The sequence below is a fragment of the Clarias gariepinus genome, chromosome 8 (assembly GCF_024256425.1).
Source record: "Clarias gariepinus isolate MV-2021 ecotype Netherlands chromosome 8, CGAR_prim_01v2, whole genome shotgun sequence".
NCBI classification, from domain to species: domain Eukaryota; kingdom Metazoa; phylum Chordata; class Actinopteri; order Siluriformes; family Clariidae; genus Clarias; species Clarias gariepinus.
The window spans coordinates 11,084,509-11,110,607 of record NC_071107.1 but is presented as its reverse complement, the minus strand read 5'-3'; the positions used below and the strand labels follow the sequence as shown (position 1 = coordinate 11,110,607).

The window sequence follows — 26,099 nt, the reverse complement described above, 5'->3', positions numbered from 1 at the left end:
AATTACTTTTAATTAGACAAGACAAATGCATAATTTTCAACATAATCTCCTAGCTTTTTAATAAACATTGTCCATCTGTCAACAAGGTTCCGTATTCCCTTGTTAGCCACAAATGCTTTGCTTCTTTATCCGGGGTGAATCTTTGTCCTTGTAGGGCTGCTCTTAGGGGACCAAACATGTTAGAGCAAGATTAGGATTAAAGGGAGTATTTGCACAGTATGGACAGTGTGAGCAAAGTGTGCAGAATTGCATTGTCATGCAAGATCACAACACCCTAGAATAGCAGTCCTCTGCGTTTAATTCAAAGTTTAGGCTTCAGCTTTGCAATAAACCTCTCACTGTAACAAGCACTGATGATTGTTGAAGCTGTTTTCTGATAATGTACCAATACTGTCGCTTGTAAATGGTTAACAATCGTGAACCGTGTACTCCCAGGCTCGTAGTGATGAATCCATTGTCACCAGCAATGACTTTGTTTAAGAAACACTCACCTCCCTTAGAGTATCAGATTTTTTTTGCTGATATTTAAATGCTTCCGTTTATACTCTTACCTGTGTTGTTTTTGCACCAGGTAGACCCTCAGGCCACAAAAAACAACAACAAAAAAACCTAATCCTTGCATGCTTTCTTTTTTCATGCAAATCACAAGTGGGGCATCCATTATTGCTCGCACCACAGTTACAAATGACCCGATGTAACACGTTCACACCGGCACAGCAGTGATTGGGGAGGCCCTACCCTTGAACAGAAAGAGCTGATAAGAAAGTGCAGCCAACAGAAGTTTTAATACAACTTAAGTTAAATAATGAAATAAAGACTTACCCTTTATGTATTTTTATATGTTGGTCAGTTGTGTGCAGTCAGAGGTGGAAACTCTGTTGATTATTGGAATCTGCACAATCTCCACTATATTGTGTGTATATATATATATATATTCACCTTTTCCTTATCTCATTATCTAGCCTGTTTTTGCGCGCGCGCGTGTTGCACAGCTGTAGAGTACCTGAGCCTCACAGCAATCATTTCAATGTACTATTGTCCCTAAAATTTTGTCAACACTACAAATAACACGGAAAATTGCATTAATATAAATCAGTGATTGTTTAAGAATTGCATTATTGTCAGAGCTTCTGATTAAATTGATTTAACAGGGTGGTACTTATTATAATTTAATGTAACGCTTTCAAAACGACTTCTTACAGCCTAAAAACAAAAGGTCCCCAAGCTGATTGGATCAATGACCTATCAATCAACTGTCCTTTACCCAATAGGCTGCAAGATAGCTTCGCTTCACTGAGGTTATTTACATTCAGGTTACTGAGCGCTTGGGTGTTTAGTGCAACGCTTCGGCAAGATACCCGGAAGTAAACAGAATAAGTTATGTTAAAGAGAAATTAGAGGCATCAGACATGTCGGAAGGTGTTCGATACTGTGCGAAATGCTCGTATATCTTTTTGAAGTTTACTTTAGTGGCCTATGCTACCGTGTTCTGGGTGAGTTTATTCTTATTTATTACAGTCAGCGCCGGTCACACCTACTAACGCTAACTTACTAAATATCCCAGTACATGAGCACGGTACAGTACAGTACAGTCCAGTCAGTCTCTCCGGGTTATGATGTGGACTTCAGCACCAGTCCTATAAATTGTGAATGGAGTTGTTTAATCTGTTTACCTGCAATGGCGTCGTTGGTCACACCCTTTGTTTCTGTGTGCGTGCGTGCGTGCGCGCGCCATTTACCTGTGTTCGCGAAACTCTTATCTTTCCTTAACTACACAAAGCCAACATACACGGAGTTGACTACAACAAAAAGTGTGATTAATCTTTTTTGCAGAAATCTTTTAATAAAACGACGAATTTATAATGCTGTTAGAAAAAGATTAGAGATTCTTTCAATTTAACAAAATTCCTAGTTGCTGAAGTTCTGTAGTAATGATGATGATGATGATGATAATAATAATTATTCTTTTATTTTTATCATATTAATTATGCTACAATGAAATTCCTATTTTAACATATACCAACTAGTTAGGAGATTCAGAGTCAGGGTTATACATCTTGCTCAAGAATTTAGTGCTGCTACTACTAGAACCTCCTATTTTCTGATCAGCAGCCCAGAAGCTTTAATCACGGAGCCATCTGGTGCATCAAAATCCATTCTTCGTAGGATGGTGTTTTTTTTATCCACACTTCGGTTATATAAAAGCTTCTGTTTGTCTTATCAGCACTTACTCTTCAAGGCTATTGTCTCCCCAGTCACAGTTACAGTTATTCATTTTTAACCTGCAGTGTAAGCAAAAATGGATAACCCACTTGTGATTTGCACAAAAGAAGAGCATCGTGCAATGACATGACTTTTTTTTTTTTGGTCTGAGGGTGTATCTGGTGCTAAAACAACTCACGGAAGAGCATAAACTGAAGCGTTTGGATATCTGAAATCAATGCAAACATATGACATCTGCAAAAAGATGGAAAATCGAATTTTGTTTAGGAAGGTGAAAGTTTCTTAAAGGGAATCATTAATGTTGATGAGACATGGATTTATCACTACTAACCTTAGAGTTAATAGGACAGAAACATCCCCAATTGCCGACCAAGGAAAAGTTAACCATCAGCTAGGAAATGAATGCTTACAGTTTTCTTGGATTCTCAAGGGCCAGTATTGGAACATCATCAGGAAAAAGGTTCAACAAGCAACAGTGCTCATTATGGTGTGATGCTTACTTAAGAACTGAAGGTTGATCTTGCACGACAATGCATGTCTGCAAACTTCTGCCCATACTGTGGACACTTTTTGCAAAAACTTTGTTTTGAGGTCTTAAAGCATCCTCCCTATAGACCTGATCTCGCTCCATCTGACTTTCCCTTGTTTGGGCTCCTGAAAGCAGCCCTATAAGGATGAAGATTTAATTCTGATGATTCGTAGGTCACAGCTCAGCCTTAACTTTTTTTTTTAATGAGGGGAATATGAAAGCTTGTTTACAGATGGACAAAGTGTATTGAAAAGCAAGGAGATTATGTCAAAAAATTATAGATTTATTCTACACCCAGAGTGCGGATAATTTTGACTCACCATTATATGTATGCATCTTTTACTAGGAAGCTGGAATGTAGTATACTATTATACATTTTTAGGGAAAATGATCTCACCTTAAGAACCACTAAATCCTATTAAAAGAATTGCCCCATACTATCTCACAGGTAAAAGTACACTGTAATGCCAACATTTTGTGCATACCATACAGTATGAGGCCCTTCCCCAGACTGTTGGCACATATTTAAAAGTGCACAATTTTATAGGATGTCTTTGTCTTTTATATGGGTGGGATGGTCAGCTTTTCACACTGACTGGTACTACCCTGGTGACAAAGGGTAATCCTTATTTATAAAAGTGCTCTTTTTGTAGTTTTAATAGTAGTTTAGTACTTCCTTGCAGAAAAGTCACACAAAATGTAATACACAATTTCCTGAAATATCTTTAAAAATTATTCCCCATGATTAATTTATGTTCAAGTGGTATTTGACATCAGTGATAATTAGTGATCCACTTTCACAAATTTAGATGATGTTTTTACTTGCATTCACATGTTAATTCACGTTTTGAAATGTGCCACCGTCATATCTTTTACATGTGTGATCACATTTTATCCCTTTATAACTTGTTACACTTAAATACAGTACAATTAATATTTTATTATTCTGTTATAGTAATGTTTTTTTAATATTTTACCAAATGAAAAAGATGCAAAGTTAAGAATGCGGTATTAGTGTTGGTCCCTGAAATTAGTGTTCCAGATATAAAAATTTTCAAGATATACTGTCTCAGAATAAATAGGTTAAGAAACTTTTTAAGGATGTTTTGAGAGCTTTCCGTTAATAAAAAATGCTGTAGTCCTTATGCTAACTAATTATGGCTGATGCAGGAGATATTTTGTGGTTAGAGAAAAGATGCAGGATTTGTGTAAGCAGTAAGCGATCACGAAAGTGTGCACAGTGTATTGGTGTAAACAGCCCTAGGTGCTGTTAGAGGGAATGATTTTAGACAGATGTTGATTTAGAAATTTTTATTTGCCTTCTTTTTAAATGTCATCTCCATACTGGCATGCCTCTGCTTTGTCTGGTTTTTGATCAGGTAAAGCTTAACTCTGTGTTTGGCGTCTGGCCTCATGGTCTTCAGAGGTTTATGGATGAATGTGAAAATGACTCAGCTGCCAAAATGTTTTTTTCCAAACGTACAAGTGTGAATGGATTTCATTAAACCAGCAGGGACAAGGGTGATGAGTTCACACACTCCAAATTTGCTTAAGGGTTGCTCTTATAGATAACATGTCATCAGTGCCAAGTTGCTTGCCTAATTAAATATAGTCATATTGACACTGTAGCATTTTTGCTGTAAAATTAAAAAGAGGGGACAAGATGCAACATTGAGAGACACGAATATTTAGAACATGAAAAATAAGCAACCCCGATAGTTTTTTGAGGCTGGCTAATTTTATTGGAGTGTTAAAAATTATTCAAATAATTGCATCATTTCCATTAAAAAAACAAACTGGACAAAAAAAACACGCCTTACAAAAAATCTCAGTGCAAGACCCTGACGGTTATTAGTAATTTTACTTGTCATGACTTGAAAATCATAAACAAATTCCATACATATAAACCACTGTAGACTGCTTACGTTTGTTTAGTCTTATCAACAATTGTATGGATTGTCTTTAGACTTTGCAACTTGAGATTTAAGCATTTGTTTATGTACTGTAGATTTCCTAAGTTGATTTGCTGATTCATATATTAAAATTATGATGGTACATTTGAAAAATTACAGGATAGAAAACGCAGCCTGAAGAAAAACTTCTCTTTTTTTTTACAGTCAGCTGTTAAATACTGTAACATAATAAATAATAGACAATTAAAAAATGCAGTTTTGTATTTACATAAGAACATGGCAAACATTTAAATAAAAAAACCTAACAGTCTTGTGTATTAGCAATAATAATACGTTAACTACTGCAGGTTTCATTCACTGCAAATTTGATAGTACTGACCTCATTCATTGGTCCATCAGGGTCATAAAATTAAAAAATCAATATCAGAAAAAAACTTGTTTGGTTCAAAATTAATTTGTTCAAACGTTTTAAACATTTAGATTTTAAATATTCAATCATTAATTAGCTTAACATATACTTTCAGACCAGTTTTGTTACTGCCAATGGAATGGAGGAAAATCTGATATAGAAAAGCAGCAGATCTGATATAGAAATGCCTTATTGATTCAAGAGGTCAAAGGAGAAGGCTGTGGTGAAAGAAAAGCATCACAGAATGCAGAAAAATGTCAAATGTTGTCATCTGGTCAGCCAAAAACTGTAATCGTATGCAGTCGTGAACTCGGATACAGACTTTGTGTCAACAGCATAAATCATGTTGCATTGTATTAAAATTTTAGACTGGTGCTGGTGGTGTAACGGTGAGGAGAATATTTTTGGGCACATACACCAGAGACCATAATACTAATTATTGCTTATTGTTGCTAGCTATTTTCATCCATTTAGATCCATTTACCCACTTTGTGTTGCCTATGTGCACCATGGTAACACACCATTTTACAAGCCACAAATCATCTCAAACTGGTTCCATTAATTCATGATGATGATAATGATTTAACACACTTCCTTGGCCTCCACAGATATAAATGAAGTAGAGATTTTTGGCATGTAGGACAATTGATTTTACCAGGTGAAAGTGCAGCTGACAAAATTCCATCAATAATGTGTTGCAACTACATCTACATGGACCAGAATGAATCCTTTGGAATCTATTGAACAAAGCTCTGTGTTTGTTATAAGGCGGAAAAGAAGGTGATTTTATATAAGGTGGCATGGTGGCGTAATGGTGAGCACTGTGATCTTGCACCTTCAGGATTAAGAGTTCAGTTCCTGACTCGGGTCTCTCTGGCGGGTTTAATTCGGGTAATCCGGTTTCCAAACCAATTTTAAAAGCATGCAGACTAGGCAAATTCCCTATAGTGCGTGAATGAGTGGGTGATGGATTGACACCCCATCCGGTGTGTACCCCGCCTAGTGCTCCAGGTCCCATGAGATCCCTTTAGGCCTCCTGTGGTCCTGTACAGCATAAGAAGTATAGAGAGTGAGTGGTCTATATAAATGATAGATTAGCAGGAAGGATGAACAGTTAAAAATAGACCTCACTAACGGTTACACTACAGTGTTCAAATACGCCTTTGGATCATCTACAGGTGGTGGGAGGGGGTGGTTAGGGGATGTGGATATGGTGGTTAAATGACACTGCTGTTTACTTGGTTCAGATCTCTGGACTCGACTGAGGGCCCTCCTTGATTAAAATCTTACAGCCTCTGATAATGTCGACTGGCTTGTATATGACTATGATATGACTTTCACTACAAAAGGACATGCAGTATGGTTAATTGGCCTTCAGAAAAAGAGCTCAAGATATGCTTATCTCCGCATCTTACAAGCTTGTAAAAGGGATTTTAATTTATTGGGACATGAACTTATGACCTATGGAGTAGAGCCTACAACAAGAAGAGGCCAAACTATGACCAGTTGCAGATGAAACAATGATGAACAGCCCGAAGATAGAAGTTAATGCTTTCTACAACTTTCTGGGCACTGTTCAAGTCGCCTGAGACTTGCAGATCCCAAAAATGAATGTTTTTTCTTCTAACATTGAATATTAATAATAATGATAATAATAATAATATTAATAATAATAATAAAAACGCTGTTCTGGGCTGCACCCTAGAGCAGAGAATTTTACAGTAAGAATTTTTCAGTGTCCTAGCGAGCAGAGGTTCAAAGCACACTTGCAACATGATATGAGAAAACACTCATTCCATGTTGTCTTTCTTTTAGGAGCGCTCAAAATATTTTTTTTTTCAATTAAACTTGCTTGTGTATACAACAGTCCTGCTACAGAAGGAAAGTGATTGCTCATTGTCAGTTTCACAAGTTTGAGACGTATCATGCCTGAAATCAGAGCAAATCCAGCTCCTCCTTTAAATCCAATGATCCTACACGGCAGTATGTTCTGAGGTTCGTGTGAGATAATATCATGTAATATTATTATATGTGGTCTTTACTCTTGTTCCAAAGATGTTGTCATCTTGAATTTCCTTCAGAACCCCTGATATTAGAAGGCAGTGTAATGTGTGTAAGATGTATTATGGATTCAGAGCAAATGGGGAAGGCTTTATGTTCTCGCCTTTGAACACTTTGATGCACTCCGAGGCTCCCATGTGTTAAAAATCATCAAAAGACGAAATCCAAAGGAGACTCTCAAACATGAATGTACTCTGAGTGCTAGTAGTAGTGCTTTTCATCGCCATACTGCCTGCATCTCGAGCACAGGTTGTCCTGAAAGGTTCCATACATGGGGGGAAATTAACACTTTGTGTAACTTGTGGTCACAGAACATCTATGATTACCATTTTTTTTGTAAACACACATGGAGTCTTCTCACACCACTTATGAGAAACTCAGGGTAATACTAATATCTAGTGTAATGCATGTAATTGCTCAGTTATGATTTTTCTTTTCCTTAAATGTATGGAGACTTTTGGACACCTTGTATGTGCTATTTCAGATTCTGTAGTAAAGTGCTTTCCTAGATCATGCACTTGGACTTAGTAACTATATATAAAAAAATTAAACCATTATATACGTCTAATGATGTAAACATTCGATAGGGTACAGCGGTGTTCCAATATTTTTTTTCGAGACAGCATAAAAAAGCATCACATGAATATGTGCCTTAGGTTTCCATTTTCAGTGAGTTTAAATATTCAGCATCATAAAAGAGCAATAAATGAACCCGAACCATTTTGGGCTATTTTAAATTCTATAACAGCAAGAAAGCATAACATTACTGGAAGGGGTAGCCTTTTGTTTTCAAAATAGCATCTATCTTTTATACTTAAATCCCCATTTGCTATTGGGTCACTCAGCTATAGTCATCTGTCTTGCTTTTGCACCTTTTTTTCAGCCACATAGGCACATTGAATTCATGAACACCGTAATTTTTTTGTGGGAGGGAGGGCAGATTAGCTGCTATGTGGCCATTCTTACCAGGGTGCAAGCAGACACTCTGATAAAGGAAACATGATACATAATAATGTGACGAAGTGGTGGCTCAAACAGATAAAGCTGAGGCCAGGGGTAGCTCAGTGGTTAAGGCATTGGATTACGGTTCAGAAGATCCCAGGTTCAAACCCCACAACCACCAAGTTGCCACTGTTGGGCCCTTAAGCAAGGCCCTTAACCCTCAACTGCTCAGATGTGTACTGAGATAAAAATGTAAGTCGCTCTGGATACATTTACAAATGCCCAAATGTAAATGTAAAGCTCTGTAAAGTTACTAAATAAATCGGGGGAAAAAATCATACCGCTTAGACTGCATAATCTCATGATGGTAGCTTTAATGCAGATGTCTCAGTATCCTCTTTAATTAGTGATAAAAGAAATCAATTAAGTGATGTGATGTATCACAATCCATTCATGTGGCAATTTGTATATCGGCACACTGATCGATTGCACACAAAATCATTAGTAAATTAGATTTATACGTATATAGGTTTATATATGTATGTATTGAGGGCTAAAATGATCCCATTCCTCTAAAATCTTTAAGGTGATACTGCAAATGATTTACACTTTGGCAAACAGCACAGCATCCCATGTGGTAGGAATGAATTACTTGCATTTATTAGATTAGTGTTAGTGCAAGTTTTAGATTAGTGTTAAAAAAATACATAAATAAACGCAAATAATATGCAACCAGTATTGCTGTAATATCGTATGGGGAGGTGATTCCCACCAGTATGTACAAAGCTGGAGTGTCAGCACTTGGCATTGAATATGTTTATTTTAATTTTTTTTATTTTTTTTAACAGGTATTCAGTAATCTTAAGCAGAGCCATACTATGTTTTTTTCATAGTAATTTTTGGTTATCTATGCGCATAGTAAAACAAATCAGGAGGATGAAACGGCCAAAAAGGGTGACACAGCGTGCAAGCTAGTGTTTGGAACAGCACTGTGGCCCTGCTTCTTGTCAAGAGGAGGACTGTACACACTTTAGCATGTTATGCTGAGAACATAAACAATAGATCCTAAAGGCAGCTCAGTGAGTCTCTCTCTCTCTCTCTCTCTCTCTCTCTCTTTCTCTCTCACCTTTTAAAAACACAGCTTTTTATTTGACCAAGGAATAAGAAAGCATTAACTTCTGTCATGCAGACTTTTTATGTGCTCGGAAACTTTGCAGACTGTTAGACAGCATTGACTCCTTCCATACACTTAAATTAATGCATAATAAAAACGTAACCACGGCAGTGATTTACTCATTTTTCTTTTGTTAAATCACAACACATATTTTAAAAGCTATTTGTCATTAGTCTTGGATCATGCTGTGCGTCCGCTGTACAAATCGCTTGTCACTTTCATTATAGTCGTCTGTCCTGAAGATGTAACTTGGCAGAAAACGAACTGCCTGTTACAAAGTGCAGACATTTGCAACTCCTCCCATAAATGTTTAACAAACACCTCTTTATACAAATCTTCACCATTTTAACAGTTCTGGTTTTCTTTAGTTAAATAACCAGTTTTTTTTTTTTTTAAATAAACAGTTTTCTGTAATAAATGTGATTTATGTAGTGCATCTGCCTTACAAGTCCCTGCAAATGAGCTGCACATTTAGTACAAACTTACATTTCGATAGGCTTTTCCATGTGTATATACAGGTCCTTCTCAAAAAATTAGCATATTGTAATAAAGTTCATTATTTTCTGTAATGTACTGATAAACATTAGACTTTCATATATTTTAGATTCATTACACACAACTGAAGTAGTTCAAGCCTTTTAATTGTTTTAATATTGATGATTTTGGCATACAGCTCATGAAAACCCCAAATTCCTATCTTAAAAAATTAGCATATTTCATCCGACCAATAAAAGAAAAGTGTTTTTAATACAAAAAAAGTCAACCTTCAAATACTTATGTTCAGTTATGGACTCAATACTTGGTCGGGAATCCTTTTGCAGAAATGACTGCTTCAATGCGGCGTGGCATGGAGGCAATCAGCCTGTGGCACTGCTGAGGTGTTATGGAGGCCCAGGATGCTTCGATAGCGGCCTTAAGCTCATCCAGAGTGTTGGGTCTTGCTTCTCTCAACGTTCTCTTCACAGTATCCCACAGATTCTCTATGGGGTTCAGGTCAGGAGAGTTGGCAGGCCAATTGAGCACAGTAATACCATGGTCAGTAAACCATTTACCAGTGGTTTTGGCACTGTGAGCAGGTGCCAGGTCGTGCTGAAAAATGAAATCTTCATCTCCATGAAGCTTTTCAGCAGATGGAAGCATGAAGTGCTCTAAAATCTCCTGATAGCTAGCTGCATTGACCCTGCTCTTGATAAAACACAGTGGACCAACACCAGCAGCTGACATGGCACCCCAGACAATCACTGACTGTGGGTACTTGACACTGGACTTCAGGCATTTTGGCATTTCCCTCTCCCCAGTCTTCCTCCAGACTCTGGCACCTTGATTTCCGAATGACATGCAAAATTTGCTTTCATCCAAAAAAAGTACTTTGGACCACTGAGCAACAGTCCAGTGCTGCTTTTCTGTAGCCCAGGTCAGGCGCTTCTGCCGCTGTTTCTGGTTCAAAAGTGGCTTGACCTGGGGAATGCGGCACCTGTAGCCCATTTCCTACACACGCCTGTACACGGTGGCTCTGGATGTTTCTACTCCAGACTCAGTCCCCCAAGGTCTGGAATCGGTCCTTCTCCACAATCTTCCTTAGGGTCCGGTCACCTCTTCTCGTTGTGCAGCGTTTTCTGCCACACTTTTTCCTTCTCACAGACGTCCCACTGAGGTGCCTTGATACAGCACTCTGGGAACAGCCTATTTCTTCAGAAAATTTTTTCTGTGTCTTACCCTCTTGCTTGAGGGTGTCAATGATGGCCTTCTGGACAGCAGTCAGGTCGGCAGTCTTACCCATGATTGCGGTTTTGAGTAATGAACCAGGCTGGGAGTTTTTAAAAGCCTCAGGAATCTTTTGCAGGTGTTTAGAGTTAATTAGTTGATTCAGATGATTAGGTTAATAGCTCGTTTAGAGAACCTTTTCATGATATGCTAATTCTTTGAGATAGGAATTTTGGGTTTTCATGAGCTGTATGCATCAATATTAAAATAATTAAAAGGCTTGAACTACTTTAGTTGTGTGTAATGAATCTAAAATATATAAAAGTCTAATGTTTATCATTACATTACAGAACATAATATGCTAATTTTTTGAGAAGGACCTGTAGATAATAGAAATTAGTAACATTTTATTATTAATGATTTCACTTAACATCAGCGATGACCTTATCAGTTGTCTCTTCCATCATTTATTAGACGTATATAGCCTGCAAAGATACAAAGACTTATTTCTGTGCAGCTCCGATTTATTGTGTCTGGATTGTTTTCTGTCTCTATTGCACTAATACAGGCAGAGTGCTGTCCACTCGTTGTCACTGTTGATGAATGAGCCTTCCTTCTCCTTCGGATTTGTAAAAAGGTCATCATTGGCACACAGTCATGCCACTCTTTGCATCTTGTTTAATTTGGCATTGATAAAACGCAATTATCCGATTGGCCTAAAAGCATGAAGGGCATTTCCTGGGGTGAAGTTTTGTTTTGTCATTGGTAATGGAAATAGTTCCATGCTCTGGCTTAGCAGCTTTAAGTGGAAAGAAACACTGGAGATCTTTATCAGTGTGTCATATAAAAACATTGACTTTCAGGTTATGCAAATGTTTATATTTAGTATGGCAAGTTAAAAAATTTGATTATCAAAGATAATACCTAAAAGCAAGCCTTTGATGCATAACCATTAGCAATTCGTTTGTCTGAGTTTTTTTTTTTTTTGTCTTTTGTTTTGTAGTGTCGCTTAATGCATTTAAAATCTGTTTTAAGTTTCATGTAACGAGAATAAATATCCTATGTTTACTCTGTTTTTGTAGTTGATCAGTTTGCTAGACCAGATCAGAGAGGATACAATATATAAAAAAAATAAAAAATTTGTGAAAGTATATGAAAGTTCTCATCTTTCTGACCTGTCGTTGTTAGCCCTCTAGCTGGTCTCTAAATCATTTACATATTATGGGAGGCAGAATAGCACTGTGGCCTTGCACTTCCATGGTTGATGGGTTCGATTCCTTTCTCGGGTTTACTCCGGTTTCCACCACGGGTCCAATGGGGTATAGATTAGGCAGATTTCCATTTTGTATTTAATGTGTGAGTAAATGCGTGAATTTTTGTGTTTGATGGATTGACACACCATTCAGGGTGTATTCTGCCTTGTGCCCTTAGTCCCCTAGAATTGGCTCCAGGCGTCCAGTATAGAGAATGAGTGAGTGAGAGTATGTGTTTGGTTGCAACAGAGGATCTGTTTAATCTTTCTAAATCTTAAAATTTAGAAAGCTGGAATTATGGCCAGTTTATTTTTCAACACAAGATACAGTAAGATATAACTTTATTCGTCCCCCAGTGAGGAAATTAATACAACACTCATCAACACTCTCACTCATCTTCTATACTGCTTTATCCTGTATTTAGGGTCGTGGGGACCTGGAGCCTATCCCAGGAGGCTTAGGGCACGAGGCAGGGTGCCAATCCATCGCCGGGCACACATACACTCACACACCCATTCACACACTACGGGCAATTTGGAAATGCCAATTAGTCTAACCTGCATATCCTTGGACTGGGGAGGAAACCGGAGTACCCAGAGGTAACCAACCAAGCACAGGGAGAAAATGCAAACTCCATGGACACAGAGATGGGAATCGAGCCTGGCCGGAAATCGAACCCGGTCCCTGAAGGTGCAAGGTGATAGTGCTAACAACTACACCGCCATGCTGTCACTATTATATAATACTAATATATTATTATATATAAAACTACTGTAACTATATTGTAAAAATAGCTTAGCTAGATTAGCTTTCTAATCTTTGTAAAGTGAATCTCTGGTAGTTGGTAGGTAAATTTTTTTTTTTTTATTGGGGCTGAAGGTTTTTCTATTGTTGCGGAGTCGACTGTCAGGTTTTTCCAGTGTGTGATAGTAACCTTACACTTGGATTTCTTGTTTGTTAGTATTCTTTTCTGTAAGACAAACTATTGTTTTCTCTTGTGATGTTGATCCCAGATGTATTTCCAAGCTCATTTATAGATCTTATAGACATTCTACAAAGCCATAGCTCTGGCTGAGACACTTCATTTCAATCAGGCTTTTCAGTGATCTAGGAATCAGGCTCTTAAATCCCTGCAAAATATTTTTTTCACTTCATGATATCTTGATGCTTACAGTAAGGTTATATCATAAAGACACAGATCTGAGAGCTAATACAATTATGAAATAGCTGCTTTTTATTGTGTATTTCAGTTAAATATATATTTTTGGTACATAGTTCCATGTTGCCGAGCGAGGTATATGTGTTTGGAGATAATAGATCTACTGAAATACTGCATATTGTGAACATAACAATAAGCATGAATTTTCTGCATTTATTTTAATGCTGGTTAGGGCTGGGCGATAAAACGATAACGATATGTATCGCGATAGACACGTGATCAATATCAATAAAAAATGTGTTCGATAAAACGTTCGATAATTTTTATTCTTTGTCGGAAGAAAACAGGTTGCGAAGCTAGTTTGGTTGTTGTCATGCATACTCGCTTCGCGACCGGCACTAGGACCCTGAAGTAGTACGGTAACGATTCAAGAAGTATAAAAGGACACAAGATGGCGCTTCACATCGCTCAGTCATTAAGTCTGCCCATGCCGTTTTCGACGCATCGCCGGATCTTATGTGATTTTGGGTCCAATTCCTGATTGAGTGTGTGTTGCTAGAATGCGGTGTTAGCTTCTCCGCTTTATTTATTTTTTTATTTTCTGCGTTGTCAGGCGATATTACAAACTTCCACATGGATTCCGTAATTAAATCAAGCCAAAAACTACTAAAAGAAAACAGGTTCAGGCTCTATATTCCAGCTCATCTCACATTTCCGCGTTCACGCACATTGGACTGCACGTTACCCACAAAGCATTGCCCGCACTGGACTACACTCCCGTAAACAGCTGCCGTAAAATCAACCTCTCTCCCGCAACAGCGGGTATAATTGTGTAAACTTTTGCTCTCGGCGTGAGAGAATTCTTACAATGACTCGCGTGGTTATCCTGCCTGTTCGCGCCATTTCCGCGTTTGGATTTACCGTCCACGCTACAAGGGCTAACTGCTAGTCTTCTGGTCCGCTTCTGGTTGCCATGACAGTTGCAGTAACAAAGGCACTCGCTCTCTGGTAACCTAGCAACGTAGGGAGTGATACACTAACGTCAATCATGTAACTGTATCACGTTTGGTTGGGCCATGTCGTTGTCTCGTGATGGTCTGCTGGATTCCTCTTCAAAAGCAGAAAAAATGCGCTTTGCACTATTTTATTACACTTTATTAAGCATTTCTTACATTTTCTTTCATTTTGCACCTTAAATGTTAAGAGATAATTGTTAAGTGTTCATTGTGACTTTAGACTTAAGTTTACATTTTAATTATTTGAGTTTTCCATGGTTATTGACATTTCTGTCTTAATAACTGAGGGGACTATGATCAGAGGAAGGTTAAGTTTAAAATAAAAATGTTTAAATGTAATATATTTTTTTCCTGGTCCTTATTTTAAATGGGTCATAAAAATATCAATAATTATCGATATCGACCGATATGAAACACTGATATCGTAATACAGTTTTTAGCCATATCACCCTAATGCTGGTGCTATTTAAAGGAAAAGATTTTGCATATGTAAGACCATAAGCCCTGCTTATGCCTGGCAAAGCCCAGATGCATGCTAGGTGATTTAGCATGAGTGAGGTTTTGCAATTATTCACACCCTGTTATGTTGCTAATTATTTTATTACATCGTTAAGTAATATCAGTCACACACTGTATTTGCTACGAGATTATAGCAGCTCATTTTCACTTTGATGGTAGCCATGCGTAGCCTATAAAGTGTCGGGGCAAATTAAGCATGCAGTATCGCATTAGCAATAGCATAATACTATAGCGTTTATTTTATCCATCAGCGACATACTTTGATTTGACCTATATTTAATTACATTTTATTTCCCTATTACGTATTGCATTAACAGAAATCTGAATATTGATTTAGCTGCTAAATAGACAAGCCAGAGGGGACAGTGGACCCAACATTACTTGTCCGGGTTTTAGAAGTCAAATTATATGATCTTATTTTATTAGTTTTTCTTTGTTTGCTCATCACTATAGTAATAAATGGAAACTTTAGATTTTATTTGCTTTACAAATGTTTTTTTTTTTTTTTTTTTGCACATTGATGACTGATAGGTCTCCCCCAACCATGGCAGGAAAATTAAAAATGAGGTTCCTTGGTGTTGGAGGTTGACTCACTTTACATTTTGGCGTTTTTGTAATCTTTCAACAGTGTTATTTAACTTATCCTCAAATTAGGAATCTTTTCTAAATTAAAGTGGGTGTGATGGAGCAGGGAAAACACTAAAATATGGCGTTCTCCTGGCCCAGGGCCTTAGACGAAAGTGTCTTGTTCTGACTGATCACCTTTACCATATACCCTTATGCTGATTTGATATTAGTTTTTGGAGACTGAGTCAATCAGTTGCTATTTAATCATTGATGTGATGATCTACTATTAGCCAATTCTCCCTTAAAAATAATTATGCACTTGGCTTATAAGGGGATAGGGATAGGGCTGGAGTGTACAGTATCCTATAAAACACAATCCTTCTTTCTGGCTTTTACCTTGAGATCTCTGTGCTTCGAGCTGCCAGTCTGAAAGCTACCAAACAGAAATGGCAATTCACATGACGTTTGGGACGTTTTTTTAAGTTTATGAACAAAGTTTATCCTTACAATTGATTTGTGTACATTTTCCAGCTGTACTTTATATGTTATGTGAACATGCAAGTAAGCATTTTGAAAAAAATGTGGGGAAAGGAGAATAACAGTGCTCTCCAATACAATCGGCAGACCAAATTTTTTTTTTCTGATTTACTCTAATTTAGTCGTTTCAAATTCCTCCTCGTCACTAGGGGACTCCCACATTAAGCTGCTTCTACCACTCAGTCGGGAGGGCCGAAGACTATCAAGTTTTTCCTTCCAACCACGTGAGGCCAGCCGACCGCATCTTTTTAAACCGCTCAGTCGCGCACCGTTGACGGTGGCGTAACACACTCAGAGGACCGCGGTATTGGCTCCTTCTGCTTGCGTGAGCTCACAGGCGCCGCTGATTGGCTGTAGAGCCGTGATTAATGTGGGAGCATTAAGTATTACCACTGCACCACTCAGAGGCTCAAAATATATTTTTTGAAAGAATAATATACAGTTTGCAATACAGATTGTACAGAGACCTGTAAAATCTATGCAAGGCAAATCAAAACTGTTCTGGCAGTGTGTCCCAGGACCTTACTAACGCACTTTATTTTAGAGACAGTTCCAGTATCCATGTCATTATCATCATTTTTTATTATAGTTAGTAGTAGTTACTCTATAATTTATAAGTAGTAGATTATTATTAATAATGATTACCAGTGTTTATTAATAGTCTTATTTTCCTAGTTGTTGTTGCTTCTAAGTTAGGGCTTTCATTGTTAAGCGTATTTCATGAATAATAATAATCAATGCATTTGAGAACAGTTCTGCCTAATGTTCAAAGCCAAATCTCCAGGACACGTCTTTCTTGTTTTGTTGTTTAATTCACAGGATAGCAATGCACTTTGGTTTTTCGACAGAATGACTAACCCAATCTGTTCTTTGCAGCTGGTCGGTGGCTTCATCTTGGCCATTGGCATTTACGCTGAAGTGGAAAGGCAGCGGTACAAAACTCTGGAAGAGGTCTTCCTTGCTCCAGCCATCATTCTCATCCTGCTTGGGATTGTCATGTTCATTGTCTCATTCGTTGGCGTGTTGGCGGCGCTGCGAGACAACTTGACTCTCCTCAAAGTGGCAAGTTCCAACCTGTCTTTTATCTATCTTTTATAGTCATTCTTGTCTTTCTAGGTCTTAGCAAATGCATGCAGTGGTATTTAGAAAGTAAAATGTATTCACATTAGAGTCTCAGTAGTGGTTCAATTTAAGTAGACCTTTTAAGAAGATGAGCTGATAAGGAGTATTAAAAGTGCACTTGATGCTAAAAGGCATCAAGCATTTGGAAGCATCTGGACACTCAATCTGTGCAAAAAGCTTTTATTTGAAGCAAGCTTTCGGTCAGAGACTTTCTTTAAGGCATAAACCATATGAAATAAAAAATCGAAAAAAAAAAGAGATTTTCCAGGTCAACGAAGTAATTAACATGCAAAAGAGGCTCAGGTGTTAGACTAATCACATCTATGCACTCACCAGGGGCCTGATATCACAAATCAGTTCATTTGCAGGTGAGGGTAATCACACATTTGACCATTCTAGTACCATCGTATGGGTCAAGCACCAGAAATATTTGCACAGAATGCATAAACAGAGAGAGATAAGTATTGGTTAGTTTAGTTAAAATAACAATATTGTTATTGTTACAATATGCATAAAATACAAATTAAAAGTTTCTCTGGCTGTCTTTGCTTCTGGCTGACTTTTGTTCTTTGAGACTTGTACCAGATTATTTAAGTGCTAAAATAATGACTATCTATAGCTTTTTTTTATTACGAGCATAATTCGTTCCTGAAGCGGGCTCGTATTCCAAGACACTCGTAAACCAAATCGAATTTCCCATAAGTAATAATAAAAACTCAAACTTCATTTTGACATGAACGGACCTTGTAAATCACTACAGTATATAGAAGTGCAGAAAAATGACAAACAATACTAAATATATGAAAACTCAATATGATAAAATTTTTTATTAGGGTCCAGCTATAAATACGAGATATTCTATACAATTCTTAGAATGTTCAGGTCTACAGTAAAGTCTCGACTACATTAAAGTTTCTGAATTCAGACAGATATAATGTGGGTCATTAAATTAGTTTGACTGATTATTCATGTGTATCGGTACTGGTGATATCTTTAATTAAAAGTCATTACAATCAACACATTTCTATTCTTTTTGAATATAAAGCCAGATTTACATGATGTTGTTAGTCTTTCTTTTTTCAGTAATTGTCCAGTCCTTTTTACTATTAGAACAGACACATTTACTGCTTGTCTCATTATATATCCAGGAAAGTATATTATCCTATCAATGGGATTTTTTTCCTAATAGCTTAAATTGTTTTTAAATGTAAATTATTGTTTTTTTTTTTCGTGCTCACCTTCTGCTGTTTCTCATTGCAGTTTCTCTACACATTGGCTCTCTGTCTGATTTTGGAGCTTCTAGGTGGAATTCTGGCTCTACTGTTCAGGAACCGAGTAGGTTTCAGATGTCTTTTCCTTATAGCCAGTTTAAGATGAAGTAGGGTCTAAAGTTACATTTTCCATGATTAAGAAAGGAAGCGTCCCATCATGCATAGTGGACCACTGTACAAGTCTCTGGAAATAGTGTTGGGATTTGGAGTTGCTTCAGTTAGTCAGATCTAGGTTAAGTAATATTATGTGGCAATAAAAAAAACGACCTCTATGTACTGAATCAACAGGTTTATCAGATCTATGGATTTTTTTTCCTTCCCTGATGGCATTGGCATATTCCAGGATTCAAATTGTGAAAGTGTAGTTCTGGGGCATGAGAAATCTTTTACACAAGAATTCACTATCAAAGTTAAAGTTGATCAATAATTTATACATTTTTTTGTCCAGGCTGGCCAATAACAATCTTTGAGGTTAGGTTAAGCTTCCCAACAAAAAGAAAAAAAAATCATTACATCAGGTCCTTACGTAGGTAATATTTTTGTATTCAATAGATTATGTGTAGTTTGTAATAGGGATTATAAATTAGAATTCATTATGATCAGGCCCAATCGCTTGAGGTGACATGATTGAGTTAATGCATTTTTATTTCAGTTGTTCCCATAGTTGGGATATTAGGTTCAATGCTCCTAATAATTCTGAAGTTTCAGTGGTAACTCAGCATACGAACACTTCATTTTTAGAATTTTCGCCACAGAACTGAAATTTTGCCCTTTTATTTGGCTCAGCATGTGGAGCATTTTCGGCATACGAGCAACTGACGTTTCGCATACGTCCGGCTTGTGCCTATGTTAGATTAAATTTGTAAAGTAGATTTAGAGTTTATTTTTTGAATGTTTACTGCAAAAACTGCTTCAGTAAACAGACTATCAATATTGATATTAAATCATGAAATGTCATTGTCTGTAGGAGCAATCAACCCTACCCTTAGGTCAGGAATTCCCCTCAGCAAAATGGAACAAAGATTCGATTTAATATAAGGCTTTAATGTGACTAATAAGGGATCTTCGAGGACTGACATTCAGTTTTATGACTTTAGTAAAAAGTCATGCACGCTTGTAATAGTAAAACAGGTTGGACTGTAAATGTCTTCTCTTGTAAACTGTTTTCTCTTTATCTCATCGTGCAGTTTTTTTTTAGTTTTATTTCTTTCCCTTTATTTCAGACGGTTGATCTGCTTAACAAAAATGTTCGTAAAGGCATGGTGAATTACTATGATGACCTTGACTTCAAAAACATCATGGACTTTGTTCAAAAAAAGGTAAGAATTAGAGATTTTCCATAATCATTGTAACTGAGCGTTCTTAAGAGATGTTATCAGGTTGTCCATCATAGTGCTGGGTGATATAACCACAATAGTCAATATCACAACTAATTGTATCAACAGGAAAAAACTAAGGATGAATGACATAGACGGCACGGTGGCTTAGTGATTAGCACTGTCGCCTTACTGTGCACCTCCAGGTCCTGGGTTTGATTCCTGCCTCGGGGTCTGTGTGCGTAGAGTTTGTTTCTTCCTGTGCTTGGAGGGTCCTCTAACAGGCCAATGACGTGCAGATTAGGCTAATTGGCATTCCCAAATCGTCCATAGCGTGTAAATGAGTGTGTGAGTGTGTGTGTATGTGTGTTTCCTCTGCGATGGATTGGCACTCCCCTCTCATGCCCTAGGTGTGCAAAATGAATTGTGCAAAAGGTATAGAGCTAGTAGTGTTTGGTACTGTGATTTGGAGATTTATGTGCTTCATAGGTACTGCAGTTATCTGTGATTTGGGTTACAGTAAACACTCTCTCCAGACTGCACATTCTCATTCAGCCTTATTCACAATAGGCAAGTTTGGCTGCAGGCTTTTATTACAGCCAATTGGAGGCACACTTGATAGTTGATTTAAGCTCTTAATCCTATTTTGCATACAAGTGAAATGAGACTACTTCTGCTTTTTGCTGATAAGACTCAGTTCCCGCTTTCATAATTTTTAACATGGATCACTACGAATTCAGAAATCTCTATGAGGACTGTGTAGTCATAGGTTACGATCATGGCTTACCAGGGTTTGTCAAAGTGACTTGAAATGATCTACATCTTGCCAGAAATGGCTACAAATTTCTTAACACTGTAGCAAACACAGCAAAACATTATGAAAGTGGGAACTGTGCTTTAGATGTTCTCCAGCTAGAAAGCCATGGGGTAATTTGGGGTTCTTGTCTGCCATGAAAGTTTTTAATGATCCTCTTTCATATCCTGTGTGAATGGAGAAGTGCTGAAGTGACACTTACCATATCTCTAAGAGCAATTTTCTATTTAGAGTATATTTCTGATTGCTCGCATAAACCAATATAACACACACACACACAAAATAGTCAATGTACTATTCTTTAAGCTAGTAAAGCCTGCTTGTAATACCTGTAGCATTTGGTTTGTACATTTGTCTATGCAGGCAGCATGGTGCATTCATAAAAACCTAAAACAATCCTTTGCATGCCAAAAGCTTAAACTCCACCACTTTATCTGCTCGCTGCTTGAGTGTGTAAATCTGTGTGTCAGTAAGGTTGTAGTAATTGCTTTGATTTATTTTTTTTTTAGCTGTTTGCAATTTTTGACAAAATAGTAAACCTTGCTTGAGTACATAGAGATTTATTATTTTACAATTTACTGAAAAGGCATCAAGTCATTGTTGGTGATTCATGTGACCACTGCCTCCCAGGCTTATACATGAAAACAGTCACTTTATGCACATTTGTCCTTTGTTAAAGGGCTTCCCATTAAGTGTGAGCTTGGCATCTCCTACAGTCTAGGCTCCTTTCAAATACAATGCAATCACATATGCGCACACACAGATACACACACACACACATAGCAGTGTCATTTCTCTTTTCAGTGTTTTATGTTGTTTTATAAACATTCTTTAGAGTCAGATTGTTATTCACCTGTTTTTAAATTGCAATCCTTCCTGGGCGTCATGTGGTTTTCACCTCTTGACCTCAATTTATAAGCATCTAACTGTGGGTAGCTGTTGTAATCTCACAGAGCTTTTTAAATTGGTTAGAAAAAATTTACCTTTTTGTATTAAAACTTTATTTTAATACCCATCCTTTTTTTTAAATCCAGACTAACAACAAATGATCTTGTTAAGATGTTTGCCAATATTTATATGCTCAAAATTATTTGTTAACTAGTTGCTTTATTGTGAAATGTACTGTATTACAGCTTTGTCACATACTACTTTTTTAAGATATTGCTGGGCAATATGTTCAGTTCAGCCTTTATACGTTACATATAAATTACTGCACAGAGAACTTCTTTATTCTTCGCATTTCCCAGCTTCTTATTAGTAGGCTGGAGACAGCGCAGGGTCAGCCATTATATAACACCCCCTGTAGTGGACAATGTTAATGGCCTTGCTCAAGAGCCCAACTGTGGCAACCTGGCAGACCTGGGGCTTGAACCACTGATCTTCCAATCAGTACCTCCGAGCCTTAATACCCTGAGCATCCACTGCCCCTATGTTATAGTTTTAAACTATGACGGTAGACTTTTCTAAAGGTTATATCAGGTATCACTACTTTAATAGCAGTGTCTTACTCACAGATTGCTGATTGCAAATAAAATTGCAGTGTTAAATGCTTACACGTTTGGTAATTTATGTCTGAATTTAGTTTTTCATAGGACTTTGCCTACAGTACAGTATTTTACTGGCACTGTTAGCAAAACAAAATTTCAGGATATAATATTTTTGCCACAACATTGTTAAATTCTCAAATATGATTAGTCACAAGGTGTTGGTTAGTTTTCTATTACAGTAGTCAGTCTGACAGTAGATCAAGTGCAAATCATTGCATCCACCAGAGAAACGCATTCCCTGTAATTATTTGTGTCCTCTTTCTCCATTGAAATGTTTATATAGCATAATTGTACAAAAGAGTCTCCAATGCTAGCACTATATCTTTGTTCCTTGCCTCATGTTCATGGTTCATGTTTACGATTATTGTTTTTGCAGGTTTTTTTTCTTTTTTTCTTCTTCTTATTTTTTCTTTTGAAATAAAAAAATAATCTGCACCTGCATCTGTTTCCGCCTCTACAATACATGATGGCCTCAAAATATATTCTGTTCAGATGAGATGAGAGATTGGCATATGAATTGCAATGCTCAGGGGAATGAGGGAGAGAGGGAACTAATATTTATTCATTTATTTCCCCTCTGAAAACTTTGGTTCAATGAATGAATGCAAAGTAGGAGAGATAATTTATTTCACCTTTCATATATCATGGCTTGCAGACTCAGGTTCATTTCACTCAGGCAATCTTACCAGTTACTTATAACAATGAAGTGTTGATTTGTTTGATATGTTCTGGCGGTCTAATAATCCCGCAGTGCCTAACACAGAAAGCATAATCATATGAAGAGGCTTGGATCATCCAGTGAACACCCATTTGTCCTCCAACATATAACTTTGTGTTTTTCTTAAAAAAATATTTGTTGTCTACTGTTTTAATTTACAATATTTATTTATGATGGCATTTTATTTCACCTCTAGTTCAAATGCTGTGGTGGGACAGAGTACTCAGACTGGGCAGTAAACATGTATCACAACTGCTCTGCCCCAGGACCTCTGGCCTGTGGAGTGCCTTATACATGCTGTCATAGCCAGGTCTGTTGTTCTTTTTCACAGTTTTCAAAGTTTAAACATTTTATTTTTGCATGTCTGCTGTCCATTAGACTACTGGTGAATGGATAACCTTTAGAATTTTAAAAAGCATGGAGGTCATAACCCACTTTTTTAACAGCTATTATCACAAAGTTCTTAACTGGTCAAATTTTTCATCCCTTGTTGCTACTGGAAACAGCAGATTAAGTAAGCCTCTCAAACCATTCAGACTGGTGCATCTAGGCTGAAATTTAAAATATGTTATAAGTTATACTAGAGCACCAGCACTCTGTAATATCTGCACTTTGTTTTTCTGCTTTTATGTATTCGACCAAGATCCTTGCTGGGTTTATGGTTCGAGTTGGGATGGGTAGGTGCGTTACATATCACCGTGGGGGTACATTTATATTCTTCTTTTTCGTATTTAGTTTTCTCTGGGTTCGGTTGGTAATTTTAGTTTTTAAGTGTTGTGTATTGCTAATGAATAATAAAAAGATGATCACAAAAAAGTATAGGAAAGGGTCTATTGCTAAAATACAAACTTCCAAGTTTTGAAGTGCAACGTTCTTTGTCACTCAATGTCTTCCCTTTTTTGTTGCTGCTTTAAAGGAAACATGGAAAGTTTTTGCTTGCAGTATTTAGCAGTTTTCCCTCAGGATAAGGACACTAATTTGAACTATTAACAATTTGATGTAACTTGTTAATGAATGTAATAACAATTGACCCTGAGCTAATGGAGAGTTTTCAGCATCGCTGTGTTAAGGCACAAATTGGATGAATGCAGTTGAATGCACTAGATTCAGCCCTTATTTCCCTAAGGTAAACCAGCAAACCCTGCTGTTTATACTGATTAAATCTCCAAAGTCTTTTACTTGGCTTTGTTTTTTTTTTTTTTTTTTTTTGCCTGTGAACAGTATGTTTATATTTTAAAATGACTTTCCCCTTCTTCAATCCTGCCAATTGACTTTTACTTGTAGTGTTTTATTTATTTCTGTTCACTTGTTTCCCCTTAGTTGCCCTTTATTATATATTGCTTTTCACTACCTGCTGTATGATCACTTTATCTCAGTCTGTCAACATTTTTGGACCTGTTGTAGGCTTATATAACTCCAGACTGATCCAAACATGGTTTACATCCCATAATTATTCATGCAGTCTTTTTGTTTTTGTACTAATATACATTTAATTTGTTTCTTTCTTTTTAGCCAAATGAAGTTATAAACACTATGTGTGGATACAAAGTCCTAAACAAACAGGTAAGTTTCATTACTCCGAATAATATGAGCATCCGATACTGACTCTCAATTACTCATTTTACTCATTATATTACTCATATTACTCATCTATTTTAAGGGCAAATGAAAGCACCAATTTTAACTGGATTCTGATTTACTGATACAATTAAAAAATAAAATTTAAAGGTTTAGTTTTTAAATGTCAGCTTAGTTTAACAAGTTTGAATTTTGAAGTTTTTTTTTAAAGCTCTTATGCTTCTGGCTTAAATGTTGTGTTATAAAGTTAATTGTGACCAAAAATTACAAAATATTTTTTTTCTTATCGCATATTATCAGAGATTAGACCTCATAAACATCATCTATGTGCGAGGATGCACAGATGCTGTTTTCATCTGGTTAATGGATAACTACAAGATCATGGCTGGACTCCTCTTTGGAATTTTATTTCCACAGGTAAGAAACTGATCAGTACATACTGTAGCAAGCTAATCTAACAAAAAAAAGAAAAAAAGAAATGATACTATAGTATAGTATACTATAAATAGAAGTTGATTAATAATGTCATTTTTGTATTGTATGTTAAAGCCAGAATTGTAAATGATGACTTTTAAAAACAGTACTAAAAATAAGTAAAATTTTTGCCTCAGGAAACTAAACATGCAAAAGACAAAAAAGACACACTTTTATAAATTTAAATGTGAAAATCTTATTATTATATTAGTAATTCAGAATTGCTAACAAAATGCAAATAAAATCTAAATATCAGTGGTCAGGTGCAGTAGATATTCAGGAGGACTACCAAATAAATTTATTATTAAACAAATTTACTTTTTATCTTTTTGGTTAAACAGCATTAGACGGTTTAAAATGATGTTTATAATAATTTTCTCTCATTTATGATTTCTGTGCATGTTTCTAAAACTTGCCCTTGTTTGGTTAAAGCCTGGTACAGGTGTATAACATTAAAATATATTTTTTTATTTAAAATTAAAAGCTGCTAAAAATATTGTAATTTAGACATAATATATTCGGTTTGGATTAAAATAGGTAATGAAGTTCAAGGTTTATCAAAATAATTTCCTGCTTTTCACACAGACATAAATGTGCTGTTTTAAAATTCATTACAGTCTTCTTTCTGGCAAATCCTTTTGGATTACGTTTTTGCAGTTTATAACCACAATGAAGTTTACTTTTTACTTCTTATTTGTCAGAACAAATTGATAAAAGAATTTAACAGCAGCTTGGGTAGCAGTGACAACTGTCTATAAGTCCTACTTGTTCTGTATGTTATTGTTTCTATAGTAAAAACTCATTCACAAATAGTTGTATGGCAGACTAATTAAATCATTTAAGGCTAGTAATGAGTAAGGAATAACATACAAGAAGTTGTGGTGTTATATAAAAAATAACCATAAGTGGCACAATGCATAAGGTAACCACCCCAAACCCCAAGTACAATTGTCATTTCTATAGCAATGGTGGTTTTTACAATGCTGGATTGCTAGCTAGATGGACTTTGGGAATAGCAAAGTTGAAGTGATTTTTGTATTGGCCTAGGGTTAAGGGCCTTGTCCAAGAGCCCATCACTGGCAAATCAATGGTGACAGGGATTGAACCCACCCTCTTATCAACCCAGAGCCTCAACTGCCTGAGTTAGTTGTTAATACATCCTGTACTGTACATCCTGTGTGAATAGTTAAAATATTATTACAGAGTTATGAGAAACTATGCACCAGTCTCTGTTGTAAATTACGAACAATTAT

The 26,099-nt window shown here is 36.6% G+C and overlaps 1 protein-coding gene across 1 annotated transcript in view; it reads left to right on the top strand.

The window, feature by feature from the left end:
* The first annotated feature begins 1,323 nt into the window (after nt 1-1,323).
* Nucleotides 1,324-26,099, top strand: part of tspan15 (tetraspanin 15) — a 29,869-nt gene continuing 5,093 nt past the window's right edge. Inside the window, exons 1-7 of the mRNA XM_053502776.1 lie at nt 1,324-1,493; nt 16,883-17,068; nt 18,389-18,463; nt 19,623-19,718; nt 22,991-23,104; nt 24,307-24,357; nt 24,673-24,789. Of these exons, the coding sequence (XP_053358751.1) occupies nt 1,410-1,493; nt 16,883-17,068; nt 18,389-18,463; nt 19,623-19,718; nt 22,991-23,104; nt 24,307-24,357; nt 24,673-24,789 (723 nt within the window). The 5' untranslated portion in view covers nt 1,324-1,409. The remainder of the gene's footprint in view (nt 1,494-16,882; nt 17,069-18,388; nt 18,464-19,622; nt 19,719-22,990; nt 23,105-24,306; nt 24,358-24,672; nt 24,790-26,099) is intronic.